Source organism: Pelodiscus sinensis, chromosome 31, assembly GCF_049634645.1.
Source record: "Pelodiscus sinensis isolate JC-2024 chromosome 31, ASM4963464v1, whole genome shotgun sequence".
Taxonomy (NCBI): Eukaryota; Metazoa; Chordata; order Testudines; family Trionychidae; genus Pelodiscus; species Pelodiscus sinensis.
Window position 1 is genome coordinate 11,268,153 of NC_134741.1, and position 17,516 is coordinate 11,285,668.

At 50.1% G+C, this 17,516-nt stretch overlaps 1 protein-coding gene across 1 annotated transcript; it reads right to left on the reverse strand.

Annotated features, from left to right (window-relative positions):
• Nucleotides 1–385: 385 nt before the first annotated feature.
• Nucleotides 386–17,516, reverse strand: LOC142818236 (uncharacterized). Its single transcript, XM_075912562.1, has 9 exons — nucleotides 16,670–17,516; nucleotides 13,094–13,189; nucleotides 12,312–12,542; nucleotides 11,980–12,002; nucleotides 11,170–11,282; nucleotides 8,364–8,423; nucleotides 6,509–6,709; nucleotides 3,688–3,801; nucleotides 386–3,392 (listed from the first exon to the last, which is right to left on the reverse strand). The coding sequence occupies exons 1-9, from the start codon at nucleotides 17,036–17,038 to the stop codon at nucleotides 2,386–2,388; spliced, it is 2,214 nt and encodes a 737-aa protein (XP_075768677.1). The 5' UTR covers nucleotides 17,039–17,516; the 3' UTR covers nucleotides 386–2,385.

Consider the following 17,516-nt stretch of genomic DNA (forward strand, 5'->3'; position numbering starts at 1 on the left):
CTGGGCACCAAGGGGAGCCGCAATAAGAGCAGACCCCACCCTGTTCCTGCTTGGCTTTGAACTAGGGGCCTTTTGCATGTTAAGCAAACGACTACACCACAGAAACATGCTTAAGTCCATTTTTTTCTGTACATAAACTTGCACAAATATTCTGATACTAATTTTTTGACCAAGGTATGGGGGAAGAGGCAGAGCAAGAGCAGGGAACACGACCCTCCCCCACCCCAATACTTCCTTTACCTTTGCTCCCAACGGGGGCAGAGTGTGTGTGTGTGTGTGTGCACGCGTGCCAGATTTCAGTTACCAATCTGCCTGCAGGCATCAGGTGATCAAGCTGAGGCCACAAGATCATTAAGGGAGGAGATGATGGAACACACCATGTGTATAAGTTTTAAAGCTTTATTAACAAAGTAATAAAACAACAGCAGAGAGTGATGGGTGCTTCCCATGTCACTCAGAGGAAGGAAGGAAGCGTTAGTGCCCACGCCCTAACCCGCTTTCATACTCACACACTCGCTACCTGAGGCTGGCCAGGCCTGGGTGTAATGAAAGAAGAAAAGGGGGAAGGGTGGACAGGAGTTCAGTCCTGTGCGCACAAGTCGTCCAAAGTCCTCTGTGATCTCTGAATTGCTCCAGCTCTCAGGAGGGTTTTAAGTCCTGAGCTCTACCTCAGGATCTCAAAAGGAAAATCTGCAGGTTATCTGAAGGATAAAATAGATGGCAAATGACTAGAGAAATGTTCTGTGCCCTGTTCATATTTACGTGATTAAACCATGTCAAGGAGAACAATTCTCTGTGACCTGCTATAGTCTTGTCGCTTGTGAAGGCATCAATCAAATCACTAGTGTTGATTGTGCCGATGATTATTTCTCTCCCCGTGGAAGTTATTTCTGTCAATCTCTCTCACACACGCACAACTTTCTTAATGGATGTTGATTATTTTCTATTCATGCTAAATCAATATGAAATTGATGACAAATGAAAGGGACTTTTCTGTGATTCACAGGGGTCAAAAGAATGAAGATATTACAAGAAATAATCTAATTGTTGGTTATACGTCCTATATACAGCATAGTAATGTGGAAAAAGAGCTGGATGAAATTTTCTGGTGATATCCCTAAATTCATATGCTGAATGTCATTAACTTGCAACTACAGAATGAGCTTTAGAGTCAATGGTGAGGGACAGTGCATTACTTTTTTACAAATTACTCCACTTTGGATTAGACTGTAAGGAAAGTGCAGGGGTTGGGATGAAGGGAACACTGCAGAAGTTGGGGGCAAAGAGGGCACAATGCAGGGTTGGTGGTAAAAGGTGCACAGGGTGGGGATGCAGCAGATGGGGAACTCATGGATGCAGGAACAGTGGAGCAAGGCTGGGTGGGAATAAGACAGTGTCAAGCTGGGAAGTTTTCAGGGTGCATGAGAGCAGGGTCATGAACCATATTCATCATTTGTTACAGTATTTTTCTTCCATAATTTAAACTGCATGCATGTGCATGCACACACACACACACACACACACACACACACACACACACACACACAGAGGGCTAGACGATCCCAGCGAAAACCACTTGCCATCCCCGCACCCCACATGTGCAAGACCTGCACTGCGCATGCAAGGACCGCCGGTGAACAGGGCAACTGACTGAAATCTAAGCGTATTTGTCGAGCCCTGTGTGTGTGTGTGTGTGTGTGTGTGTGTGTGTGTGTGTGTGTGTGTAAATAAAATAGGTGTGTGCATGTGCAAAAATTCTCAGTAACTCATGTGCATCACAGTGGCACACATCCAAACAAGCGCACAGAATGTCACTCTTTGTGCTCAAGAAAAAAACTTGCTCCTCTCATGGGTGGAAAATCTTAAGAGGGAATACTGGTTGAGGGCTCCAGCTGGGGGTGTTATCTCAAAGATGGAGGGGACTGACATGTAGGTCACAGAAAGGCTACATTGAGGAGAGAAGAATCCCCAGAGTGCCCCCAGCTTAGGTGCTACTGTGAAGGAGGAGGAGGAAGAAACACCTCTTCCTGACATGGTAGCTCTGGGGCTGGGGTCGGGGCCAGGGCCATGGGATAGCCAACTGTCCTCTGACCACAGCACGTCTGGGCCAGGTTTGAGACCACTGGATAGAGGTATCTCTCCTCACCAAAGCCCTATAAGCTTGTATAATATGCTGCACCACAGCCACCTGGCCAAACAGCTTAAGGGAACTCAGGTTATAGGTTTCTTCCCTCCATGGGTCCTCTGAAGGCTAACAAGATTTGAGTTCTGACTGAAGCTTTTCCCCACAGTTAGAGCAGCTGAATGGTTCTCTCTCCTCTGTGGGTTGTCTTATGTTTAACAAAGCGTGACCTGTGTTTGAAGCCTTTTCTGCACTCAGAGCTGTTAAAAGGTGACTCTGGTATGTACTGTCTGATAGCTAGTAACACAGGAGCACCGACTGAAGCTTTTCCCACAGTCAGAGCAATTTAAAGGTTTCTCCCCTGTGTGGCCCCTCCTATGGGTAACAAGGTTTGACTTCTGACTGAAGCTTTTCCTACAGACAGAGCAATTGAAAGGTTTCTCTCCTGTGTGAGTCATCCTATGGATAACAAGGTGTGAGCTTCTACGGAAGCTTTTCCCACAGTCAGAACAGCTGAAGGGCTTCTCTCCTGTGTGGGTCCTCCTATGACTAACAAGGCCTGAGCTTCTACTGAAGTTTTTCCCACAGTCAGAGCAATTGAAAGGTTTCTCTCCTGTGTGGCTCCTCCTATGAATAACAAGGTCTGAACCTCTACTGAAGCTTTTCCCACAGTCAGAGCAGCTGAAGGGTTTCTCCCCTGTGTGGCTCCTCCTATGGGTAACAAGGTGTGAGCTGCTACTGAAGCTTTTCCCACAGTCAGAGCAGCTGAAGGGTTTTTCCCCTGTGTGGCTCCTCCTATGGGTAACAAGGTGTGAGCTGCTTCTGAAGTTTTTCCCACAATCAGAGCACTTATGAAGTGTGTCTCTGGGTTGTATTTTTTGATGGTTCGTAAAGTGTGGGAGCTCACTGAAGCTTTTCCCAGAGTCAGAGCACTTGAAGGGCTTCTCTCCTGTGTGGGCTCTTTGATGTTCAATAAGAGTTTCACAATCACTACAAGTGCAGGGTGACTGTTGATGGGGGATTTCCTGTTGAATGGTTTCTGTGTTTCTTTTCTCCCTTCTGCTCCTGTGACTGGAGTTACCCTGTCCCCCTCCTGGATGGTTTCCCTGCTGCCTTTCTAGGGTAAGCTGACTCTCACAGCTCTCTCCTTCTTCACGTATCTGGAAAACATGCCCTTCAGATCTTCCCAATAATATCTCACATGGAGCCACTTCCTCCCATTCTTTCTGCTGAAGACTCTTCTCATGCTTCTCAGTCAGCATGCCATCACCTGTTGGGATAGAGAAATAATACAGACGGGAATTAGTGTCTATGATGAACTGAAAGGAAACTCTGAAAGAGGAATAGAAAAAGGGACACACTCAAATAATGGTTAAATTATCATAAACTGAGTTCATCCTCCTTTACAACCCTTCCACAAAGGAGAGAACGCAGCCTTTCCCCACCCAGTGCACTGACTGGAGTTGAAGACAGGCTGATGAGTCAGACTTCATGAAAACACACAAGTTACATCTGCTATAAGGAGACAGAAATTGGTTTCTGAGTCAGTTTAACTGATTGCTCACCTGTGTGGGTGTTGCTGATGCTCTCTCCCTCCTCACAGTTCTGGGGATCTGGGACCCACAACTCCCCCTCTCGCTCCACCCAGGAGGTTACATCAGTTTGAGAGACTGGAAATCCTGTTTGGAGAGCAATAAACCAAGTGCTGATCTTGTTCATTAAAGTCTGTGCCATTACTGCTTCCAGAGCCAGGATCCGCGTCACCCACCCAGAGAGGCTCCTTTCCCCACTTTGCAGAGACTGGGCTCTGGCTGCTAGAAGAGCCCAGGCCACACTCAGCTGCATTAAAGGTACATCACCTTCCCCCACCCTACCCTGGGAATGGTCCAGCTTATTCCCCAGGGGAACTGAGTGCTCTGCTGCACTCTCTAGGATAAAACTCAGTCCCCCTCACAGCCTGTTCCATCCCCCCACCGTCCTGGGGCCGGTCAGAAACACACTGCTCAGAAGGGGAGCTCTAGTAAGGGCGTGCAGGTCTGATGCCAAGGTCCCCAGGGCAAGTTCAGACTGCAGCTGCCACATGGCAGGTCACTAGGACTTGGAGAGGAAGGACCCAGCAAAGCTCTAGCTCCCCAAGGCTCCACCCAAAAAGCTCCTGGCTGGCAGGGCTGGGCTTCCCCTGATCTGTGGCTCAGATGCTCTCCTTGGGCCAGAAGGAGGCAGAGGAAGTTGCCTGAGCATCTAAGTGAATCCTTGGCTGGTTGCTTCAAGTCCTGCCTATGTGCCACACTTCTGATACCAATTGCCTGTGTTTGGTTGGGCCCTGCCAGCGCCCACAACAACTGCCATTCCTGAGGCTGCCCAGGGTGGCGCTGGGCTTCTGTTGGGGGAAACCAGGGCGGAGTTGGGCCGTGCTGCTTCTCTGGTGCTGGTGGCTGTTGCTCAGCTCCCCCTCTGCAGCCTCGATTCTACTCTGCCAGTAGTAGCCTTTGTGTGGTTTCCTAGTCTGGTTCTTGCGGTGAGCCTGGCCTTTGATTTGGTGTCCCTCCAGGGCTGCATAGAATCTATCACCTTTACACCTTGTGAGCGTGTGCCCCTCAGCTTCAGCCCAACCCCTTCTCAGAACTTCATTTAGTGTTCAGAAGATCCACCTGTGATGTGACCATGGAGATCATTGTGCTACCGCTGTCACACAACTGCAAGAAACCTTGTGCGAAGTGTGCTGAGTGCCATATCAATGGGAATGTTCTGATGTGATGACTATGATTATCTTGTTTATGTCCATTAATTTTGAACTAGAACAGGCTGGGTTTTGGCAGAATGGTGGGGCAGTGGGTACCAACTAACCAGGAAAGCACATTCCTGAGCAGGAGGAGGCTAATCAACACACAGATCTCTGTAGCAGCTGCAAACACAGTCCTAAGAGATGGCTCAGAAAGACACTGACCCTTGTGCACAAGAGCGGAATGAGGGAATAATGGATATGGATGTTTTGTTTGAACGAACAGACAGGAGGCTAACAGGTAGAACACATGGAACACAACATGCATCTTGTTTGTGTCAATGTATGAGAGAAGAAGTCACAGGAGGAGCATGATCCTGGCTGAGGGGCAGCATTCTCACTGCTGACTGAGCTCCTACCGTTTTTGGGTTGGGACAAGTCGCACTATACCTGTGCCTGAGGAACTGGGACACTAGCACCCTGCTCCTTTTCACAATAAATTTGGCCAAGTGCCTTAGCCTGCGAATGGAGTCTGGGTCTTTCTTAGCGGCAATCCTGAGCTGTGCTGCATGGATAAGCCGCAAGCTTTGCCAGTGCTGCTGGCATCAGCTCTCCAGAAAGAGCCACCCCGAACAGCCTGCAACGCTCTGCGGCGCTAGCAACAATTTATATGGCACTGCAGTTGCTATGGGAAGCAAAATTATCAATCACAGCAGCACCTGGGAACTCTGGCGTAAATCAGGACCCCACTGTGCTATTGGGGTGCTCATATGGAGCTCAGCATCACCCCTCTTTAGTGCAAGTATCCTTCCCAGCACTGAGAAACAGGGACACTCTATAATAGCTATTAAAGAGAGAGGTGACTGCACACAGATAGTCTAAGAGACTTGATCAAGGTCACACAGGAAGTCTGAGACGGGCAGAGAACTGAACACAGGTCTCCTGAGCACAAAGCCAGACATTCACACAGGACGAAAAAGTCCCTACACGAAGATATTTCACTCTAAAAAGACAAGACAAATGATGTGATTTATCACCACTGCACACAGAGGCAAGTGAGCCCCTAGAGAATGAAGCTGAACTTTTGAAAGGAACCCCAGCCTGTGCCTGAAATGCAAGGAGAGCTCATGTTTCTCTACTACAGAGCTACCTGGGACAAAATACTCACAGAGCGTGAACTGCCTCATCCACCCTCCCTCAGCCCCAGCATCCAGCCCCTCCCACTGGCAAGAACAGCATGTCACAGAGATTAGCTACAGGCAGGGTAGGACTCTGGGAACCGCACCCTCCTTCCAGTGGCTGAGCACACTGCCACATGGGGACCCTGCAACCACTAACAGCAGCCATACCCAGACCTCTGGTACCTGCTGTTCCTGCCTGAGCCCTTCTACTCACACCTCTGGTCAAGGCACAAGATGGGCAAGATGAGGGGAAACGCAGTGAGACCTTAGTTGTGGGAAAAGCAGCACCATTGTTTTATCTCTGAACCTGCTTTCCCTGGGAGGCGGTATGGAGGGGACAGTCTTTCACACAAGAGCCAGGATTATTATGGCAGATACTCCTGACATTGGGGGCAGAGGCAATGAATAACCCTGAACCAAACCCAACCCAGATGCTTCAGAGCCCACCCAGCTGCTGTTACCCAAGGGGACAGGAATCCTTACTCAGCCAGTTCACAGACTCATAATTCTCCTGCATCACATCTCTGTAGAGGGCTCTCTGGCCCGGATCCAGCAGAGCCCATTCCTCCTCAGAGAAATACACAGCCACCTCCTCGAAGCTCACAGGCTCCGCCACGGCCATCTCCTGTCCCTGGCTCTGCAGGTTAGAGGCTGAACTGCAGATAGACATGGGTGTTCTGCAGCCTGGCAGGGCAAGAAGGGGAATTAGAAACAATTCAGAAGAGGTTTTAATCCTTTCCATGCTCCCATTCTCCCCAGACTCTGTCCCTAATGACACATGTGTAAGACACTGCCATTGTGGGCAAAAGTTTTAGTCTAGATATTCCATAAACAGGCGTTAGATCCCAAATCCATATTCATTGCTGTCTGTACCTGGCTTGAGTTACAACATTATTGCGTATGCCACAATGGGATCTAGTTCTCAGCACCCAGTGTTTCTAATAACAAGCCACATATTCATCTGCCTGAACATGGACATAGGTTAAATGCAGGCTGCTGTATTTAAAACCCTTAGTCTTCATTCACAAATTTGCAGCACAAACTTTGCTCTCATCTCACAGAGACGTTACAAACCCTTTCCACAACAGAGAATCAGTGAAGTTAAGCATCTGAATGGTGGTGTTATTATTAAATACGTGTGCTTATTATTAAACAATTGTGCTGAGTGTTTGCAGGATGAGATCTTAAGATTCATGGGATCAGAAGATATCCTCAGTCATGCAGTCTGACCCCCTCAGTGGCACAAGCCATTACACTTAGTCCAGTTACCCAGGCACAAAGCTGTTTCCCCACAGTGTATTTTCTAGAAAGTCCCCCAGTGATTTGAAGACATTAAGAGATGGGAGAATCTACCAGTTCTTTGTTCATTTGTTTCAGTAGCTAATCTGCTTCCCTAGCAAACATTTGTGCCTCTTTTCTAACTTAAAATAGTCTGGCTTCAGCTTTCACTTACTGGCTCTCACTGAGCCGTATCTACTCGATGGGGTGGGCAATACATTTTGATGGGGGGGCCAAATGGAAAGTGGCTGAGAGCAGCACTCTTCCATTACATTAATGCATGAAATGCAGGGTCTGGGATGAATGTTGGGAGAAGAAGGAAGCTTGGGATAACGGTTTGGGATGCAGAACAGACAGAGGGGTCTAGGAGGGAGTTTGGGTGAAGGAGGCAGGCTGTGATCTAGGACACTGGATTAGCAATCTACTCATTAGATATTTAAAGTAACTTTCATTTAGAGAAGTGACTTGGTGGACTAATAAGGGGCTGTGGGTTCCTGACCACAGAGAGCTCTTGCATATATAGCTCCACGAGGAGGACAGAGTTTGAGTATGCAGAGTGGGGAGCAGAGATTAGGAGGGGAAGGGAGAGATTGGGGTGTCAGAGGCAAGCTCTGGACAGACTTATCTGAATGACTCCTGGCCAGAGCCCAAACACCTTAAGCAGGCAGACTTAACAGCCCTTGGGGATCCAGCAGTTTTTTGCCTTGAATGAACTGATACAGTGGTAGCCAGGCAGCGCTCAGCCTTTAAGCCTATTTATTCTTTGAAACCAACCCCAGATTGAAACTGACTGAGCAGTGAAATCTGAGCCTGAAGGTGCCATCCGTTTTGTGCTTTAACTTCACCCCTTTAGCATCACAAACCCATAGACCAGTGTTTCTCCAAGTGTCCGCAGGTCCCCATGCAGCACCCCTGGGGCTCCTCACTGATCAGTGGGTGAGATTTAGGGCTGTGTGCACGGTGGTCGCTGGGTTTGTTTGGTAACTTCAATGACAATCCCATGAAGATGTTTTCACAGGAATTTTCTCATCGTTTAAAGAATTTCCACCTGCAAACTCACCTTGTCTGAAAGCTCCCAGAGATTTTCTTTTTGCTCTCTCCAGTGCAGAGGGCAGAGTGTCTGGTGGGGGAAGGGATAAAAGAGGTGAGATTCCAGGCCCTCGTCTTTATAATAATGTCCCCACTTTGAACTCTGCGTTTCAATTGTATCAGAGACCAGACAGAAACACACTCAGGTATTTAGTACGAAAGAGTCTGAAACTTTCATTTCCTCTCTCACTCGGGCACCTCCCAGCAATGGAGCCAATATCCCTGCAGCCTCACACCTGTCCTAGGAGAGACAAGCTGTAAATGAGATTTACTCTTCCCTCCTCACCTCCTCCCACTGCCTCTTATCATAACCTGGATGAAACAGCCCTATGGTGACCAAGTGACTGTGTTTGACCAGCTTGCTGGAGAGTGTGTGTGGCTGAGACCTGAAGGTTTCCAGTCTGATTCTGTGAAGGGAGCAGAGATCCATAAGTCTATCAGGCCAGTTCACCTAGGCCCTGTCGCTGGGAAGCAGTGGCCCACTTGGAAAACTAGATTGAAAGCAGGGTGCCAGGGTACTGTCTGGACAGATTGCTTGATGATTAGCTGTGGAAAGAAAATCCCATTGCCATTGTGAGCAGGGGAGGCACACCCAGCCAAGCCTTTGTCTTTGGAAGAGGGAGTTTTGAACTTAACCCCACATGGCATGGGGGAGGGGCAAGACTTGTGTTTGCCCAGGAAGGTTGTAACTTTTTAAATCTAAAAGGCCAGAATTGTCAATGTACTTAGGATGTGTTTGTTCCGGCTACTTATGTTAACTTTCATGAGCACTGTACTGCTGTTACTAAGAATTGTAACAATGTTCAATATGCATGATTTTGTACCAAAACCCTGGAAATTGTTAAGAAATGTACCCAAGGACACACTGTATCTTCAAAAGCCTTGTGACCCTGGTATTTCACTATTAATACTTGTAATTAGTGTTGGAGCTTCTCACCTGAGAAGGGGCATTCCAAAATTGATATTCTGTGTGGGAAGGGAAACTGAGGCACGACATCATTTTGTGCTAAGGGACCCATGTAAAGTGTCTAATGAAACTTGTTCACTGTTGATTCTATGTATGAGACGTGTGTACATGTGTGATATTTATATGTGAAGGTTCTCATTAACAATCTTACTCTCAACATTTTCTTCCATTCATTAATGTATCTTTAGAGTTTAGATTCTAAAGGATTGGCCCAGCGTGATCTTGTGGGTAAGCTCTAAAGTGAAAATTGTCTTGGAACTGTGGTTGAGTCCTTTGGACCAGGAGGATCTGTTTGGAGTTGGTGAGTGTGGGTTTTATAACCTCTCACCTGTGTGTGAGGCCTAAGTCTGGTGATGGCACCGGGAAGCTGGAGTGTCTAAGGGGTTTTGCTGGTGAGGCTTCCGGCTGACCGGAGAGGCAGCTGAAGTGCTCAGTGTAATTTGAGGGGTGCCTAGGGAAGGACCCCAGTTAAGGACGGTAAGTAGCCCTGGTTTTAAGCAATTCGCCCTGAGCTGACACCCTCAGTGGTGCCAAGACCTGGCCTGGTGTATGACAGTGGTGTATTTCGCAAGAGGCACAGAACCTGGTCAATTGAACTTTAGAACAAGACCCCACGCTATTCTAAATTTGATTTTGAGACTGAGAGTTTGATTGGTTAATGAGGCATTTCTGGACTCAATTACTTAGTATACTTTCTGTATATCTGTTATGGTACTCCATGGATATGGAAGCATTTGGTTACTTTTTATGTATTCAATAGTCTAGTCAAGAGGGCAATAATGTATTTACTATGTTTTATCTCAGACCTACAGGAAGAAATCACAGCCAATGTGGCCAGAGGCTGTCCAGCACTGACAGTGATTTGGGGGGCATGTCATGATTATGAGGGTTAGTCAGCAGCCTGGGGATTAAGGGGTAAACTACACCTAGCCAGGTGGAGTGACCAATAGGAATGTAGGTGGGACTTTCATACTGGGACAAAGGAATTTGGGTTTTTTCCTTTTCCCTTTTGTCTCTCTGGGTGAGTCCTCTGCAGCTACAGAAAGGGACAAGCATGTCTCTCTCTCTCTCCAAGACACCATTCTTCATTTTCTGTAAGTAGGGTAAAGTTTAGGTAGTTTCATTAGGCTTTATTGTTTTAAGGGTAGGGTATGGGATCTGAGATCTGGCACTGTTTAAAGATGTTTGGGCTTTTCATTGTAACTAAGTTCTAGGCCCATGGAGTTTCTCCATGAGTATATTTTGTTACCTTCCTATCTAGTCATTATGCTTGCAACAGGAATATTGTTGTAATAATAAAAGATCTTTCTTTTCTTTTTATTAACCTGGCAGTGGTTAATTGTGTGCCCTGATTTTTATTTTAGGGGTGAGATTTCCCAAATGATCTTTCCCCTGATTTCTTTATCAACATTTGGGTGGTGGCAGCGGAAGATTTATTCCCAAGATCTAGGTTTTTAAGATTTTGGGGGAAGTTTTATACCAAAGCCTAGTAGATAAGGCTTTGGGGTATACTTGCTGGCCCCCACTTCTGCATTTATCATGCCAGAGTGGGGAAGGAGCCATGACACACGTGGCCATCGCAGTAACTTTAGCCATTTTGATCTCTGAATGGGAGGTTCAGAGTTTGCAAACCCCTGGCTCTATCTGCAAGCACTTGGGTCTGTTCGCTCAGTGTCTCTAAGGACAGCAGAGTGATGGGGCCGTCATTCTTTGTGTGTGAATTGAGGGAGGGGAAGGTTGGCTTCAGAGGCCAGATTCAATGGTCTCAGATACTTGAACCACTTTCCCCTCATCCATCCCTTCTAGGTACCTTTGAACTCCCTCAGAGTCTCCAACAGTGCAATCGTTTTCTGGGAGAAACCTCTGACTTGTTCTTCTAGTTCAGGGGAAATCTCTGGCAGCTGGAACTGCCCCGTCTCACACCTGGACAGAAACAATTCCATGTGATTGTATTTAGTTTACTGCTAATAAGTTCTGGCTAGTGAGTCTCAGCTCTAACAGGCCTGGAGTTAGAATCCTCCAATTCTCCCAGCCTGAGAGCAGAGACAACACATTGCATGGCCGTGAAACCTTCCCCTGAAAGGTCCCATTGCTGTTCTTCACTTCTGTCCTGGGGAGACTGGCTGGGGGAGTAAAGGGGAATTGAGTCTTCATGGCCAACTTACTCCTTGGCCCAGGCGACGAGGGACAGGAGGTTCCCAGGTGAAGGGCTGAAGGAATCTGTCCACTAGGGACTAGACCGAGACACCAGATGCCCCCTCCCCAGCTCCTTCCACACAGGTCTCCAAACAGCCCTCAGGTGGGACAGACTCTTGGTCCCTGCTGCTCTGAGCTGACAGTGTCCAGTGCCCAGCAGTGACAGGCCCATGTTCCACCCTACAGTCCTGAAGCAGCCAGTCCCCAGGGAGCTGAGAGCTCTAGGAAACACCTGAGGTCAGACTGTGCCCTGAACGGGGAATTCCAGAGTCTCAAGTGCAAGGATGAGACCCTCAGAATTACATGTATCAGAGATATTCATATCTAACATCTGGCTGTAGAACCCTGGGGAGATGTGGTGCTAACATCTGTTCCAAGTCCTTTTCCTGCACTCTGCAATGTGAGGGGAGTGAGAGCCACGTACCTAATCAAGGTGCTTCTGATGTCCTAGAAAAAAAGACACAGAAAAGAAACTCAGCCCCATTGGACACACACAGGGGACCTCAGAGAAGTGATTTTGCAAACATGGGAAGAGAGGCCCTGCCCTGGCCTCAGGAACATGGATCCCCTGAGTAAATGGGGCTTTGCCATCTCTAATAGCTCTGTGCCTGTAACTCTACAAAGCCCAAGAGTCACTCGCATGGCAGCAATGCACAAGATGTTACACTAAGATCTGACAGCTGGACCCTAGCTCCTGTGATTCAGGAGCCTCCCTTCTCTGTGGGGGGAGCTGGGAAGTTTCTCCCTCAGTCTCACCTGCAGGAATTCACTTGTTGGCTTCTGACACGTCCCCTCCAGCTCACCGATCCCCTCACTGAGGCAGGAAATCTGCACAGAGAGTTTCCTGATAGTGTCAGTCTGGAACCTCCCAATCTCCCCATCTAACTTCTCCAGCTGGGCCAGCAGGAGTCGCTCTTGTTCCTCCAGGAACTGCTGCAGCTGCTGAAACTCAGCCACAATCATCTGCCTCTTGGCTTGGGTCCATTTCTGTGTGAAAACAGGAAAAGGGCTGGTGAGGGACATGGACAGACCCCAGGGCTCTTTCATGGGGAACAGTGCGCAGCAGCAAGAATTTCTTGGAAAAACCTAAAATGTGTGACATTTGGCTCTACTTTGTGGTCACTCAGCAGAGGCGTCTCTCCCAGCATCTCCTTTGACTCATGTCCCTCAGTCATGGGCAACATCTTCTGTCATTCATGGGCTCTGGTAATTCAGACCCAGAGCAGCATGAGGCAGGACTCAGCACCAGCCTAACAGAGATACCCAAAGAGGAAAAAGAAGTAAACATGTTAATGCACCAAGTGAGCAGACAGCCCTTCAGGGGACATTCAGCTCACTTGGGAAAGCCACAAAGTCTGGATATGAACTCATGCTGACATGGATGCTCAGGGCCTGTCTACACATGGATCTCACCCAGGAATCCATGATCTAGGAGAAACACAAACGAGTCCAACCTCACCAAGGCCACACAGGAGTCTGCCTCCTAACACAGCCCTCCCACTCCCAGTCCCTGCTGGTCCATAGCCACAAGCACCTACCAGATACTCCTGGCTTTTCCCTTCTGCTGTTGTTTTCCTTCTCAGCAGCTTTTCTCTCTCTTCCCTTAGAGCCTTCAAATGGGCCTCCAATTTTTCCTGGAGAAACAGATATGAGCACGAGGGCAAACCCCATCAGATGTTGGGAGCCCATTTATCTGCCTTTAAGAGAGTCCCAGTTTTGTGGAACTCTGCCCTTGTCCAGCAGGGACTCAGCCCTGGACGTGGGTTTGTCCATAGAAAAAGAGACAGGAGAAGACTGAGGGTATGTCTACACAGCAAAGTTAATTTGGAATCACAGCCTGGAGGGAGCCTACCATGCACCCCGGCACCCTGAGCCATCCCAGCAAGCTTGTCGCCAGTGTCGTCTGAGGCCAGGGAGGCCTCGACATGTGAGTGCCATCACTGTCCCCTTATGTGGGGAGAGGGGGGGAGGGGAGCCTAGGGACTGCGCGTGTGGTCCTTGCTGACCACAGATCATGCAGCAACCTGTGCATGTGCCACACAGGGGCCCTGGCCTGTTACCCACACGCATGTATGTATGAAGGCACATGACATGCTCCTGACCCCAGGGAGAGACACTGCCCAATGCCCTCTCCAGAAGCTCCCTCTACGCAGAGGCAGGGCACATCTCCCCTCCCCCCCACCACACTCCCGCACAATATACAGCACAGGGGCATGGGTGCAGTCCTGGGCCAGCTGACACTCCCGGGGACAGCAGGACATGATGGTGCGGCAACCTGCCGTCCTCACCTTGCAGAGCAGGGCAGGGTTTCACCCATTGTGTCCCCAAGGATAACTGAGCAGGTCTCTTGTTTCTCCACAGCTGCGAGTGCAGGGCGCACCAGCTGCAAGTGCAGGGCGCACCACCCCGCCCAGGACAGACTCCCGCACCCGGGGCCAGCAGGATGACCCGGCACCTGGAGGAGTACCACCGGCAGCACCTGCCAGTGGTCTGCTGCCAGGAGCGCTGGGTGGAGGAAGACCTGCAGCTGCAGCAGGAGGGCTTACAGGAGCTGCTGGAGCAGGGTCGTGCCATCCACGACAACCTGTAGACTCTGGTGCAGAGATTGGTGCTGGCTGCCGCTCCAGCCCCTGTGGCTGCCCCAGCTATCGCTCCTCCTCCCACTCCCACTGCTTCTTCCTCCCCCTCCACCTGTTCCCCCTCCCCCCTCTCGGGAACACCAAGGCAGTGCTGCGAGACAGGAGGGCTGGCAAGACCCTCAACCCTGAGGTTCTCCTCCCCCTTCTTCCCCTTGCCTTCCCCTTCCAGATCCTTCCTCCCAGGTGTCCCTCTCCCTCCTCCCCTCTCCAGCCTCCTTTCCCAACTCTCACCAGGGTTTTATCCCCCCCAGTTTTGTTAAATAAAGAGTTTTTGTTCATGAAAATACATGTATTTTATTGGACATCAGGAAGGGGGGTTAGGGAGGGGTAGAGCAGAAGGACATGAGGGAGGAATGAGGCACAAGCAGACCAGGGAGGCTCTGAGGGTGTGTCTAGACTACACAATTAGACAAATCGGCAGAGGGAAATGAAGCCGCGATTTTAATAATCGCTGCTTCATTTAAATTTAAATGGCTGCTCCGCTCTGCCGATCAGCTGTTTGTCGGCAGATCGGGACAGTCTGGACATGCCGCTGTTGACAAGGAAGGCTTTGTCGATCGGTGCAGGTAAACCTGGTTTCACGAGGCATACCTGCACCGATCAACAAAGGCTTCCCTGTCGACAGCGACGCGTTCAGACTGCCCCGATCTGCCGACAAACAGCTGATCGGCAGAGCGGAGCAGCCATTTAAATTTAAATGAAGCCGCGATTATTTAAATCGCGGCTTCATTTCCCTCTGCCGATCTGTCTAATCTACATGCCTCCGTTGACGGAGGCATGTAGTCTAGACACACCCTGAATGCTCCTCAGGGTGGATGCTCTCCTGCAGGGCCTCCTGGATACTGACAGCCCCCTGATGGATGTCCCGGATGGCAGCTTGCAGGAGGTGCAACCAGGCTGATAAGCAACGCATCCACAAGATGCACCCAAGTGCCCAGGGGCTGCTCTGGCTCCATGTTGCAGAGTGCCATGGTGTCTTGAGTGAGAGCAACCAGAGCACTCTGAGACACAAATGCTTTGCTGTCCCGCAGCAAGGCAGGAAATCAAGCAGGGACACCTGAGCATTGGCTGCCCGCGGGGGAGGGAAGGGGGGTTATGTGTATGTCCCCTTAAGCACAAGCCTCAGCCTCAGGCAACAGCCACACAAAGATACCCCTGACCTGGTTCCAGCCGGCCTTAAATCCGATTCTGTGTCTACTCAGCGTGGATGCAGTAGTTCAAATTAGCAAAACACTAATTTAAACTGCATTTGGTGTGTACATGCGTTAATTCAAGTTAGTTAATTCGAATTAAGCTAACTCAAATTAACGCTGTGGTGTAGACATACCCTGAGGATGCAGGAGGACACCTGCAAAGGTAGAGGACGAATCGGTGATGGCGCCTTCCTAAAGAATGATGCAGGTGGGGATTGGGGAGGTAAAAATGCTTAACAATACTAATCATGTAACCGATTACAATTTTATCAATGACAGTATTTTTTAACGTGCTAACAGGCAGGGCTGGTAGTGGAAATGGGCTCTCCTGGGATTGGGGAGTTCTCACAAGGTCTGCTGGGGGCAGCCACAATAACTGCTGGCCAATAGGAACTCCCAGCAGCTGCAGACTGACATTAGCTGCCAGAGGGAAGCAGGCACTGCTGGGACAGTGGGAAGTTTAACCGGTAACTGGCACCAATAAACATTAGCTCATCAGTTAACCAGTTTGAACTCTTGCTACAATCCAGTTGACTCCCAGTTCTGCCTGGCATGGACCTGCACTTCCTGAAGCCCTGCTATGGGTGGAGTGAAGGGGCTTGGGGTCCCACACAGCATTCAGCCCAGCAACCTCATCTAGTGCCAGCCGCTGAATCAGAGTTTAACCCTTCATGGAGGAGCTCAGGAGTTCAGCATCTTAGTGGGAAACCTCCTCTCCCTGCTGGGCCTGGGGCTTTATCAAGGCATCTTTCCCTCATAAGGGCCACACTTCATCACTTTTCAGTGATGCTGAGGGGCAGGGAGCTGGGTCCCTACCAGTTAGGGCAGGGACTTTCCCTTGCTGGGTGTTGTGCAGGGCCCAGATGCCAATGTGGGTCTATAAGGCAAATGCCAGATTATTAGTCCTGTTCCTCCAATCAGTAACAGCGTGTAACCTCCTCTTCCCTAGTCCCAAGACAGCTCACTGACCGAGTGGCCTGTAGCTCCTGTGATTTAAACCTCTCTGATTGTTAACACCTTCCCATGTGCAAACACCCCTCCTGTCACCAGTGAAGGTGGGTTTCAGGATTCAGAGCCTCAGAGAAACATTTCCCACATCAGGTATCTGTAAAGACTTGATGTAAGTTGCCACAAAGCCAGAGCATTTACTTTTTACAGCATCACTTGTACCATGAAGGCTTCACAGAGCTGTGCCACACCTGTGCCCGGTAACAGTCAGTGAAATTAGCCTGTAATTAAAACCCAACATTATTTCCCATTACCCTGGACAGCAATTCTGTACCTTGTACTCCTGGGCAGCTTCCTGTATAGGCGCCGTTTGATCCCAGGATCTGTCATACACCACACAGATGGGAGTTTGATTCTCTTCACAGAACAGCTTCAGAGCATCCTGGTGCTCCCCACACACCCCGTCCCATCTTGCTCTCTGTGCTGCCTGGAAACTCAGCGGTTTGGCTAGTTGGACCATTGTAGTCAGCTGCGAGTTGGGCCGGAGGGGTCCCTGCTGCTCAGTGTCTCTGCACCAACGGCTGAGGGGGACTTGGTAGAAATAGTGCCCACACTCCAGAGTGACAGGGGCTGTGAAATCCGCCAGACAGATGGGACGTGGCGCTTCCTCCCGGAGACTTTCCAGGGAGCGCTCTGCAGCCATGGCTGCCTCTGGGCTGGGCAGCCACTTCCCTGCGCTCAGCAATGGGGGGGCAGGTCCGGGGGGGGGTTAGGGTTAGGGTTGGGGGGGGGGCCTGAGGCACCAGCACTGAGGATAAAAAAAAATCAATATTAAAAACCAAAATAGCCCCCAAAGCTTCGCTCACCCCCCCCCCTCCGTGGGGCCTCCCCATGGCCCCTCAGCCCCCTGCCCAGCGAGACCCCCCATCTCTGCGCCCCTCATGGCAGGGCCCCCCCCCCCCGCACACGCCGGGAGCATCAGGAGGCGCCGAGAGCCCGGGGAGAGGGGCCGACACGAGCGGGGTGAGTGTTTGTGACGCCACCGCAGAGGCGGAGGGGGGGGGCGAGGCCATTGCCCGGCCGGAGCCGCCTCCCCCCAGACCCCGCCCCCAGCGCGCCCCGATCCCCAGCGCCGGACCCAACCCCGCAGCGAGTAACGGCGCCAACGGCCCCTCCCAACA

Excerpts from the sequence above, each read along its gene's own strand:
- LOC142818236 (XM_075912562.1), bottom strand. The coding sequence starts at position 17,038 with ATGGCTGCAGAGCGCTCCCTGGAAAGTCTCCGGGAGGAAGCGCCACGT. Across the intron at positions 13,190-16,669 it reads AAGCTGCCCAGGAGTACAAG|GAAAAATTGGAGGCCCATTT; the intron begins GTACAGAATTGC and ends CTGTTTCTCCAG. Across the intron at positions 3,393-3,687 it reads CATCAGCAACACCCACACAG|GTGATGGCATGCTGACTGAG; the intron begins GTGAGCAATCAG and ends CTATCCCAACAG.